Raw genomic sequence first — 12,531 nt, forward strand, 5'->3', positions numbered from 1 at the left:
CAGTTGTTGTCCAACGTTCGGAGGCTTTTGAATGTGTCCCTCGCCCTCTGTGGAGCAGGTGCTGGAGCTAATCATCTCCATGGATTCAGAGAAGGCCTTTGGCCGTGTGGAGTGGAGCTTCCACTTCAATGTCTTGGGGCGATTTGGGTTCGATCCTACTTCTATTTCTGGGGTGAAACTGCTAGATAATGCCACCCCGGCTAGTGTTTGGACCAATGCTGTGAGTTCAGGATATCTCCGACTACACAGGGGGACGAGACAGGGATGCCCGCTGACTCCACTATTGCTCGCGCTGGCGATTGAACCATTGGCCGTTGCGTTTAGATCGTCAGGGGGATGGAAAGATATTAAGATGGGGGTGAGGAGCATAGAGTGTTCCTTTACGCGGACAATTTGTTGTTGTACGTTTCTAATCCTTGCACAAGTGTGGGGGAAATTATGGAAGTGTTGAAAAAATTTGGATCCTTTTCAGGGTATAGATTGAATATGAGCAGGAGCAGTAAATTCCCTGGGGAAGAGGACAGATCCGGGGAGGCTGCTTTTAAACTGGCCAAGGTGCAGATTAGGTATTTAGGGATTCAGGTGATGGACGATTGGACACTGTTGCATAAATTGGACTTGACCAGTCTGGTGGAATAGATGAAGGTGGACCTGAGGCGCTGGGATGCCGTCCCACTAACCTCAGCTGGTAGAGTGCACATGGTCAAAATGAACATTTTACCGAGGTTTCTACTCGTGTTCCAGAGTCTTCAATCTTTCTCCCTAAATCTTTTCTCGCGAGGGTTGATAGACTAACCTCTGCCTTTGTTTGGGCAGGAAAGATTAGAAGAACTTTCCTGCAGAGAGGGCGACAATCAGGTGGGTTGGCACTGCCAAGCCTGATGCTCTATCACTGGCCGGCGAACATTGGGAAAGTGAGAAGGTGGTTTAAGGAGCCTGGTGCGGGGTGAGGTCGGATGGAAGAGGCCTCTTGCGTTGGGTTCCGGCTCCTTTTCCGTTCTCCCCGGCCAACTCTCGATGAGCAGATGGTAGTGGATCTTTAAGAATTTGGAACCAGTTTAGACAACATTTTGGACTGGGGGACATGTCTTTACTGCTACCAATCTGTGATAATCATAGATTTGCACCGTCAACTTTACCTCCTCCTGCGCTAGGTTGAGCCTGGTATAAGTTAAAGTAGCACTTAGAGTGCACTCAACTAATGTACAGGATATGGAGGAGAAGAGGGGTTGAGAGGTTCAGGGATTTATTTGTGGAAGATAGGTTTGCGAGTCTAGAGGAGATGGAGGAGGAATTTCAACTCCTGAGGGCGAGTGGATTCAGGTATTTGCAGGTGAGGAACTTTATTCGTAAAGAATTGTCCTCGTTCCCCCAGTTGCCGAGGCCCACACTGATAGATAGGGTGCTATCACGGGATGCGATGGGGCAAGGGAAGATCTCCGATAGATATGAGTGTTTGCTGGAGACAGGGAAACCATCAATAGACGAGGTGAGGGGAAGTGGGAATTTGAGCTGGGCCTAGGGCTAGAGGGAGGGGTTTGGAGTTGGATCCTACACAGAGTGAACTTTACCTCCTCCTGTGCTAGGTTGAGCCTGAAACAATTTAAAGTAGTACGTAGAGAGTACTTAACTAAGACGCATATGAATGGGTTCTTCCCTGAGGTGGAGGACAGGGGTGAGCATTGTTCAGGGGCACCTGTGAATCACTCACACATGTTCCGGTCCTGCCCCAAGTTAGGTGGGTTCTGGGTCTCATTTTGTGAGATCATGTTGGAGATCGTTGGGGTCAAACTAGAGCCATGTCCACTGGGGGTGATCTTTGGGGTGTCAGAGGTCCTTGAGGGGGGGTGGGGGTGGGGGTGGGGGGAGGCTGATGTCTTGGCCTTTGCCGCTTTGGTGGTTCGGAGGCGGGTCCTGCTTGGATGGAGGTTGGCGGTGCCACCCAGGGCCTTGACATGGTTGAGTGACCTGGCAGAATTCCTGGAACTGGAAAAGATTAAATATAACCTGAGAGGGTCGGAAGAAAGGTTCTATTCCAGGTAGATGTCGTTAATCAAGACCCACCTTATCTCATTAATAATGTCGATGATTGGAGCCAGGGCAGGGTGGATGGTGGGGGTGGAGTTGGATGTTAGGGTTAGTTCAGTCCTCACTGAGATTGAGGATAGCCCCCAGAGCTAACCATATTTTGTTTTTTCGTTATTTTGAATTTAAGACTCCGTGCCTTTCTCCTTCGAGGGCCGAGGCAGCTCTTGTGTTCCTGGGGAGGACAGGGTTCCTTCTGACTCTTCCTTGAGGTTGGCGATTTTCCCCTGGCTCTGTTTTTTTTAGAGCTATCAGAATGTGACGATGTGAGCGGTGGCGCGCGCGGAGGACCAATTTACCTAACCTGCACATCTTCAGAATGTGGGAGGAAACCGGAGCACCCGGAGGAAACCCACGCAGACACGGGGAGAATGAGCGAACTCTACACAGACAGTTACCCAAGGCCGGAATCGAACCCGTGTTCCTGGTGCTGTGAAGTAGCAGTGCGAACCACTGTGCCACCATGCTGCCCTTAAAGAACAACCGTTCGTCATCCCCAGGAAACTAACTTTAAATTCCAGATTTTACTCATTTAATGGATTTGAACCCATGTCCCCAGAACATTCTCCTGTCTCCCTGGATGACTAATCCAGTGACATTGCCACTGGCTCAGTGTCTATGTAGCGTTTATGTGGAGTCTGCACGTTCTCCCTGTGTCTGCGTGGGTTTCCTCCGGGTGCTCCGGTTTCCTACCTTGCGGGTTAGATGGAGTTAAGGGGTTACAGCAATAGGGCAGGGGAGCGGGCATGGGTGGGGTACTCGTTCAGAGGGTCAGTGCACAATGGGCAGGATTGCCTCCTTCTGCACTGTAGAAATTCTATGGTTCTATGTAGAGGAGGCTGTGGTGTGTCATTGGTACCTTTGGCACTGGCAGAAATGAGGGAGATATATATTGATACATGCCCGAACATGGAGCAGACAATTTATCCTGAACCCTTGCGGTAATTGTGAGCAGATGCGTCGTGGGAGTTTGTTCACCATGTTTCCATGTTTCCATGGCTTCATCCTGTTTCTCGCTTGGTCTCTGCTGGGGCTTATAGGGGTATCTGGTTATGTCTAATGATTGTATCGAGCCAGTTACAATGTTGTTCTCTTGTTCCCCTCTGTATTCATGTATGTTCCTTCTGACTCTGACTTTGGGGCAGCAGGGTAGCATGGTGGTTAGCATAAATGCTTCACAGCTCCAGGGTCCCAGGTTCAATTCCCGGCTGGGTCACTGTCTGTGTGGAGTCTGCACGTCCTCCCCCTGTGTGCGTGGGTTTCCTCCGGGTGCTCCGGTTTCCTCCCACAGTCCAAAGATGTGCGGGTTAGGTGGATTGGCCATGCTAAATTGCCCGTAGTGTCCTAATAAAAGTAAGGTTAAGGGGGGTTGTTGGGTTACGGGTATAGGGTGGATACGTGGGTTTGAGTAGGGTGATCATGGCTCAGCACAACATTGAGGGCCGAAGGGCCTGTTCTGTGCTGTACTGTTCTATGTTCTATGTCGAGGCGTTTTTTTCATTGCTTACTGCGATTCATTTATTTTATCATTTTCTTGCATTGTTTGCAAAAATTTTAAATTTTAATAAATGTACTTTGAAAATCCTTGTTTTCAAATCCTTCCATGTCCTCGCCCCCTCCCTATCTCTGTAATCTCTTCCAGCTCCACAATCCTTTGAAATATTTACATTCCTCTGATTCTGGCCTCTTGTGTGTCCTGCAATTTAATTGCTCCCCCATCGGTGACTGTGCTTTCGATTGCGTAGGTCCCAACCTTCTCTGACTCTCGACCTTCATTTCCCCCTCTAAGGTGCTCCTTGAAATCTACCTCTTTGACCAAGTGTCTGGTCATCTGACCTAATATATCCTTTTGTGTCTTGGTGTCATACATTTTGAAAAATAAATTTAGAGTACCCAATTTTTTTTCCAATTAAGGGGCAATTTAGCATGGCCAATCCACCTACTCTGCACATCTTTGGGTTGTGGGGGTGAAACACACACAAACAAGGGGAGAACGTGCAAACTCCACACGGACAGTGACCCAGGGCCGGGATTGAACCCGGCTCCTTGGCGGCGTGATGCAGCAGTGCTAACCATTGTGTCACCATTCCTTCTACAGAACTGAAGCAAAGTAGAAATGTACAGAATTATGTCGTTGGAAAGAGAGTGGAGGAGGTGGAGCTGAATAGAAGTCCAGGGATAGGTCGGGGCAAAGGAGATATGGACAAATTTATCATGGACATAAGACAAAGGGGAGTATTAATGGTGCCATTAAGGGGTGAAGATTGCTAATAATGGCAAAAGTTGAGATAGCGGAATGTGTTAATGAAAAAAATGAAAATCGCTTATTGTCACGGGTAGGCTTCAATGAAGTTACTGTGAAAAGCCCCTAGTTGCCACATTCCGGCGCCTGTCCGAGGAGGCTGGTACGGGAATTGAACCGTGCTGCTGGTCTGCTTGGTCTGCTTTAAAAGCCAACAATTTAGCCCAGTGAGCTAAACCAGCCCCATTAAATCGCTTATTGTCACGAGTAGGCTTCAATTAAGTTACTGTGAAAAGCCCCTAGTCGCCACATTCCGGCGCCTGTCCGGGGAGGCTGCTACGGGAATCGAACCGCGCTGCTGGCCTGGCCAGCGATTTAGCTCAGTGAGCTAAACCAGCCCTGGGTTGTGGGGGCAAATGAAAAATCAGGGACAGGTGGTCAAGTGGGGGAGGGGTGGGGTTGTGGTGGGACGGGGACAGGGAGCTGAAAACAGTGGACAATAAACTGCAAATAGATGGGAGGGTTTAAGATGGAGGGTGTGGTGAATGTAATATATGAATGTATATATATACTAATTCACACTGTTATTGTAAGCGCAGTAGCGCCTTCCTACCACTAGAGGGAGTAGCGCTGGGAGCACTTAGGAACTTGTACTGGGCTCCATCCTTGGTTCCGCCCACGACTCCTCACCCTAGGCAGCTGTATAAGTATCCGTGTCCAGAGTCAGCCTGGGTCACTACGAGTTCATCGACAGGTAACAGGCTGGCTCTGAAGTAAGTCGATTAAAGCCTAGATCAGGGGTGGGCAAACTTTTCCGTGCAAGGGCCACATTCAGAAATTCACAATTTTAAAGGGCCGCATAGTATATTAAGTAAAATAATTACTTCACCCGATTATGATTCTAGGCGCCTCATATAGAACATATCGGCCAACATGTGTCTGGTGAATTGATGGTTCCATCAGAGGGGGCCGTTTACTGTTTAACGTTTTTGAGCTCAATGTTTGTGGTGATTTGCCAATGGGCCATATCACAGTTGGATGGTGTGAGGCATCCAAACAGCAGGTGGCGGTACAGACACACCATGGGATCTCAAGAGAAAGGTCATATGACCTGGGGACCTGTACATAAAGAGGCGCTCATCCGGCCATCTCCAGAAGAACACGAGGTAGAGGGTAATAAGACATATATATGGAACAGGTCAGCAGAAGGTGTAAGTTCCAGAGGAGTAGCAAGACTCCATGATAATGTGCTCTGTATCAGATTGTCATCCTACTGCGTGAGGCACAATAAAAGGATCTTAGTTGGACAGACCGATGTGTTTGGCGAGTTCATCTTAAAGTACAAGGGACCAAACACAACAGGGTAGCAGGTGTGCTGAAGATTTGAGGTTGGCAATGGCTCGGGGTTCGAGTCGCACCCCAAGATTTGACGGGCATGCAAGGTGCGTTCATAGACCAGCTAAACAGATTTGGCTTCACCCTACAAAATCATCCAGCATACACCAGTGGCAGGCGGTGAGAGTGGCCAAGATTCCTGGTCAGCCAAGTGATGGAAAGAATGCTGGAGCCTCCATCATCACTATCCAAAGCTCCAGGCTACAACAGGCATGTAAAAATACTACAACAACCCGGGACTCCCAGAGTGATCTGGAACACTAGACATTTATGTTACTGAGGGACTGGATTGTCTGCAGGGCAATGACTGGAATCTATAACTACGCCAGTGTGACTCCCTCAACTTGTCAAATAAATCTTGAAAAATAAAGCACTGTTGCTTCACAGAGCCAGGGTCCCGGATTCGATTCCCGGCTTGGGTCACTGTCAGTGCAGAGTCTTCACGTGCTCTCTGTGTCTGTGTGGGTTTCCTCCGGGCGCGCTGGTTTCCTCCCACAAGTCCCGAAAGACATGCTTGTTAGGTGAATTGGATATTCTGAATTCTTCCTCCGTGTACCGGAACAGGCGCCGGACTGTGGCGACTAGGGGATTTTCACAGTAACTTCATTGCAGTGTTAATGTAAGCCTACTTGTGACAATAATAAAGATTATTATTAAAGAACCGGTTTGAAAATAATTGAATTTTTATTTGAATTTGAATGTAGTACTTTGTCACAAGAAGTGGAAAGGTTGGAAAGTAGGAAGAATAATTAACGCTAATTTAAGAAAGTAATAATAAAGTTTAAAGAAAGTAAACCACAATCTATTATTGAAATATAAATCGTCACCTTCCTATGTATGTCATCTTATTAAGGGGATTCTAAAAGTAAAAGATAAGAGTGAAATAAATTAATAGGGTAGGGGTGAATTCATGGTCTGACATCCTCAATGACTACACGCTGGAAACAGCCTTCTTAAACAGAACAAATTTCTGTGATGTTGTTGGGAGGGAGCCAGACAGTCATCCTTGACATGTTATCAGACTTGGGGATGATAACAAAATGTTCAAAAGGCGAATTTGAGCTTGTTGCTGACTTCAGAGCAAATTCCCAGTTAGTATGAGGAGCATGTCGTGTAGGCCGACACTGAGACATCTGAGCAACGCCCGACCAAGCTCATTGAAAAGGCGGTACCGTTCCAGTTTCAAATCCTTTCCAGAGGGAGCCTCGATCCCTGCAATGCCTCCTTCCTTCTTCAACCTCTTGGGTTTCCTGGTGCTCTGTTGCCTCTGTCACCCGGCAAGATCATGGTGGTGGAACCCGTTCGAGGAGGGCACCTCGCCAACTACACCGACTGAGCAGCCTGACGTGACAGCAGCCTCTTGGGATCGAAGAGATGATGATTTGCAGTTAATTCATACTTCTGCGAGGACAGTTCACAGCAACAGTGCACAAGGTATAGAGATTTTTTCTTTTGCCAAGATCAGGAACAAAACTGTTAGCAAAATGTAGGGAGAATACAATTGGGAGTGGTTGGGGTGTTACACTTGAGCTGGGGAGGACAAAATTAGCCAGAGCGTGCAATCCAATAATTGTTGCTGGAAAAAGGCATTGTGTGCATGTCCATTGAGGTGAAAACGAGACTTGGCTGTGATGCTTCATTGGATGAATAGTCTGCTAATATTCCCTGTTCAGGCTCAGACAAGAACAAGGTCATTTTGGACAAATACTGGAAGGATGCTGTATCTACCTTCACCAGGTGAAGAACAAATGGGACACAGGATATCTGCAGGCATTCCATTAACCTAGCCTTGTTTCCCTTAAGTATCTCAAGCATTTTGCTTCCATATATATAAAAGAGAATCTTGTTGCTTTTTCCAACAACGAAGTCAATTGTATAATCCAATCAGTGCTGAAATCAGGGAGGCAGCATGCATACGATAGTCTACTGAACCCGTCACTGTTAGACGTCTTGTTCAGCGAACATGTGTTGAAAGCCTCTTTGCCATCTTGCTTGCATATCTCCCAGATCAAATGGCTTTGAGAGGACAAGGGGTAGTACGACTCCACTTGTAATTAATTTTGTTCAATGTTTTAATTTTTAAAAACTGACCATTGAGGAGAAAACAAGATTTAGCTGTGATGCTTCGTTGGCTGAATAGTCTGCGGATATCCACCATCTAGGCTCAAACATGAAGAGTAGTCGTGATCCTCATTAATTTTTTTGGAACGTGTTTTTGGCTGCTGCTCATCTATTTGAGGGAAAGTGGGTGTTAGAAGAACGTGCTGATTGGACAGCCCTTGCCTATGACAAGCACATGGTGGTCAAGTGGTGGTATGGGTCACCTGTAGCCGTTGCCCTCTGACACTGTCAGCTCGTGGTTAATCAGGGACACTTTTACCGTTTCATCTTTGGTTTGAATCTAACCTTAGACGGGAGGCTGTAAGTGTTACGAGAAATGTTTCAATCCAGACACTCGATAGCAGCATCTGAATATTCTTGATCTGGTTTAATATCTTCTATACATGCCTCTCTCTTTGGTTTTACTATTAATTTTATTACCTGTGACTCATGGAGCTAGTGACCTGGAACAGGAACCTTGAGAATTTCCTTCTTTCCCTTACCCAGGGACTCTGCAATTAGTTGTGATAATCATCATGTCCCTCCTCTTCAAGTCTGCTCCTCTCTGATCTCTATGTCTTAGCTGAGGCGATAGCATTTATCCAGTCACTGTGCCATTGAGGAAGTTAGCAGAGACCTCTTAATACTGTCTTTGTGGAGCCTTCACGTTCTCCCCGTGTCTGTGGGGGTTTCCTCCGGGTGCTGCGGTTTCCTCCCACAAGCCCCGAAAGACATGCTGTTAGGTAATTTGGACATTCTGAATTCTCCCTCTTTGTACCCGAAGAGGCGTCGAAATGTGGCGACTAGGGGCTTTTAACAGTAACTTCATTGCAGTCTTAATGTAAACCTACTTGTGACAATGAAGATTATTATTATATTATTGTAGAAGAGTCTCATTGCGGCACGATCGTGCAATGGTTAGCTCTGCTGTCTCACGGCATTGAGGACCTGGGTTCAATCCCGGCTCCGGGTCACTGTCCATGTGGAGTTTGCACATTCTCCCTGTGTCTGCGTGGGTCTCACCCCCACATCCCAAAGAAGTGCAGGGTAGGTGGATTGGCCATGCTAAATTGCCCCTTAATTGGAAAAAATAATTGGGCACTCTATATTTAAAAAAAATAGAAGCAATCTTACCAATAATAAAAATTCTATTTGTTAAGCTGCTCTTGGCTATGTAACATTATAATATCTTGTATCTGAAATGAATCAGTGTCTGAGCACAAGTTCCCTTCCAACAGATCTCTCCTTTTATGTTGCACAGAGCGTTTATAATATCCTTGTGCAGCACGGCCCTTTCATAACTTTGTATGTGCACATGATAGATGCAACCTGTAAACTGGATGTGATGGCATAATTCATAACGTTTTAACTGTTAATGTTTTTGTTTTGTTCATTAATGAAACTGATTGAAAATGGTGAGAGTAGAAGATAAGGTGAACCAATGAAAAATCAGATTGAATGACATATCGCAGGGCATGATGCTCAGGCTGAAGCTGAGAAATTTGAGGTCTATTGTTTTAAAACTTCATGAATTCCTATTTTACAGACAGAAATTTGCAGTTTGCTTCTATCGTGTATAACTCCTACGTTATTACAGTTTGAAGTTGCATCAGAACTTTATAAACACGCTACATTTATTGGTTTTCATTCATCAAATCGTGAGGAACGTTTTCCTCAAGTTAATTTATATTTTCTATGTTTCCCTTTCTTCTTTCTTACCGCACCTCACGCTATTCCTGAAGGGAGAAAGCTAGCAACTGACACCCTTATAGGTTTTGGCTCATGCTTTTCTTTTCGTCCGCATATTACATGTGCGCCGGTGTAATAACCCGCACGAGAACTACGAGGTTGGGGCAATTAGTCTCCCTGTAAGACTCATTGAGGTTGAGCTCTCCCACTGAGGGGGAAGGAGCCCATGGACAGGGCAAAAGACTTTGATATAAAAGTCAACCAGACTTAGAACCGTCACCTCAGACCCGGCTGGGATCTGAAGAGTTTTGTACGTACTATTACATTGCAATAAAACTTTATCCACTCACCTCAGGCTCACCTGTGGAGTGGTCAAGACTGTCCCATGCGGATAGGGCAATGGAATGGGACTGACTGGATTGCTCCACAGAGAGCTGACATCAACCTGATGGGCCAAATAGCCTCGCTCTGTGCCGCAATGACTCTACGTCCCAAACCTCTCTCCCAGTTCTCTTTACCAACCTCTAGTAGAGAAACGGCAATCTCCACTCAGCATTCAGTGCACTGAAATGATCTAAGAATTTTGTGTGGAGTCTGCACGTTCTCCCCGTGTGTGTGTGGGTTTCCTCCGGGTGCCGGTCCAGTTTCCTCCCACAGTCCAAAGACGTGCAGGTTAGGTGGATTGGCCATGCTAAATTGCCCTTAGGGTCCAAATTGCCCTTAATGTTGGGTGGGGTTACTGGGTTATGGGGGTAGGGTGGAGGTATGGGCTTGGGTAGGGTGCTCTTTCCAAGAGCCGGTGCAGACTCAATGGGCTGAATGGCCTCCTTCTGCACTGTAAATTCTATGTAATTCTATGTATAATTGCCTTAAATGTGCCCTTAAAATGGAATCAATCGTCATCAGATTGAATGCTGGGAAATGAGTGGAATGAAGATCATGAAGCCTTTAAAGGCTTTTGCAAACAAAATTACTGCATCAGAAGTAGAGAACACCATGCAGGCCCACAGGCCCACACTTTACTTGTTAAATGTGTTTACCTATCGGGACTTGTGTTTGGGAACTCTTTATTAGCAAAGACCTGGCCTTTAATAAACAACATGGCAGCTCCAAGTATCAGCGCTTCATTGAGTTGGTGATCATCAAAGCTATCAAAAGGGCTTTCTGATTTCTGTCGAGTTAAGGAGGTGACTATTTAAATAGATAAGATAATACATTTTTGAATTACTAGTCTTCCGTTTTCCATCCTTCGTTCTTTGTTTAGACCTAGTTAGTTAGTTCTGTTCGTAGCGTTGTAAAAGGTGTGAGAGTTTTATGTCTTGCATCCTCCTGTGCATCTCCTACAGAGAGTTATGAAAGCTAAGGTTGCACTACCAAATTAGACAACTCTTCGGGGGTAACTTAATACAAATTTTCCTGAGATCAAGAGAGGCAGCACGGTGACGCAGTGGTTAGCAAGGCTGCTGCATGGCACCGAGGTCCCAGGTTCGATCCTGGCTCTGGGTCACTGTCCGTGTGGAGTTTGCACATTCTCCCCGTGTCTGCGTGGGTTTAGCCCCCCCAACCCAAAGATGTGCAGCGTAGATGGATTGGCCACGCTAAATTGCCCCTCAATTGGGTACTCTAAATTTTTTTTTTTTTAAAAGAGAGGTGAGATTTAAGCCTGAAAGATGTATCCGAATGTAGCTAAACATAGGAAAACACAAATTAGGAGGAGTAGGCCACTCGGCCCCTCCAGCCTGCTCCGCCATTCAGTAAGATTGTGGCTGATCTGATTGTAACCTCAACTCCACATACATGCCTGGCCCCTATAACCTATAACCCCCCCCCTTTGTTAATCAATAATCTATCTAACTCTGCCTTAAAAATATTTTAAGATTCTGCTTCCACTGCCTTTTGAGGAAGAGAGTTCCAGAGTCTCACGGCCCTCTGAGAGAAAAGATTTCTGCCTCATCTCCGCCTTAAATGAGCGATCCCTTATTTTAAACAATGATCCCTAGTGCTAGTTCTAGATAGTGCAGGGGGTAAATTGTTCCTTGAACTGAGGACCCAGTAAGAATGAAGGACATCGCCACAGAGAGAGATTTATCACTGTGACCTGTGAGCAGACTGGCATTCTCCTCCAAGAGAAAAAAATAAAGCAAATAGGTTCTTTCAAGTCAGTTCATAAGATGGAGGCTTACCAAGTTCTGGATATGTTGCTGACTACCAGTGTGTCGCCTGTGAGTGTATCTACGCTCTATGTTTTCTAGCACTTCAAGGCGGTGACTCACCAACACTGTCTCAAGGGCAATTAGGGGTGGGGAGAAAATGTTGGCCTTACTAGTGTGCTCAAACCCATGAACGTATAAAAGATAGACTTCAATCAATTCAGTAGACTGACTGGATTGGGCATCACGGTGGCATAGTGGTTAACACTATGACTTCACAGTATCAGGGTCCCAGGTTCGATTCCCGGCTTGGGTCACTGTCTGTGCGGAGTCTGTACGTTCTCCCCATGTCTGCGTGGGTTTCCTCCGGGTGCTCCGGTTTCCTCCCACAAGTCCCGAAACACGTGCTTTTAGGTAATTTGGACATTCTGAATTCTCCCTCTGTGTACCCAAACAGGCGTTGGAATGTGGCGACTGGGGGGTTTTCACAGTAACTTCACTGCAGTGTTACTGTTAGCCTATTTGTGACAATAAAGATTATAAAATTATTTAAGAAGCCAAATCCTAAATTAATCTTAGCTGTAAATTTAAAATGAGCAAGAAGTAAATACTTACTGTGACATAATTGAATTTCCTTTTTAACCTCTTATTTATTTCATTAATGATCCCATTGACTGATTATTTGCATTTTCAATGTTAAAATGGTGATTTTGATACCCGACTTCTCTGATAACTGGCAAGTAGGGGGTCATTCACAGAGTAGCTTGTCTAAACCCTGATGGGTGGTTAGTAACGTAGATGTGAATTTGTTGAAACAACACAATTTGTTGAGTCAGATTCAGACATCGCCAACTAGAAATAGATGGCCTT

The 12,531-nt window shown here is 45.9% G+C and overlaps 1 protein-coding gene across 5 annotated transcripts in view; it reads left to right on the forward strand.

Annotated features, from left to right (window-relative positions):
- The window catches only part of LOC119954241 (collagen alpha-1(XV) chain-like), a 149,721-nt gene that overhangs the window by 5,961 nt on the left and 131,229 nt on the right, over window positions 1–12,531 (forward strand). The window contains exon 1 of one of the 5 annotated variants that reach the window (XM_038779323.1): window positions 6,789–7,156. The exons of the other annotated variants lie outside the window; for them this stretch is intronic. Within the exon in view, the coding sequence (XP_038635251.1) occupies window positions 6,820–7,156 (337 nt within the window). The 5' untranslated portion in view covers window positions 6,789–6,819. Of the gene's footprint in view, window positions 1–6,788; window positions 7,157–12,531 lie in introns of those variants that run through there. 5 annotated transcript variants of the gene reach the window in all.

This window comes from Scyliorhinus canicula, chromosome 19 (assembly GCF_902713615.1).
Source record: "Scyliorhinus canicula chromosome 19, sScyCan1.1, whole genome shotgun sequence".
Classification (NCBI taxonomy): Eukaryota; Metazoa; Chordata; class Chondrichthyes; order Carcharhiniformes; family Scyliorhinidae; genus Scyliorhinus; species Scyliorhinus canicula.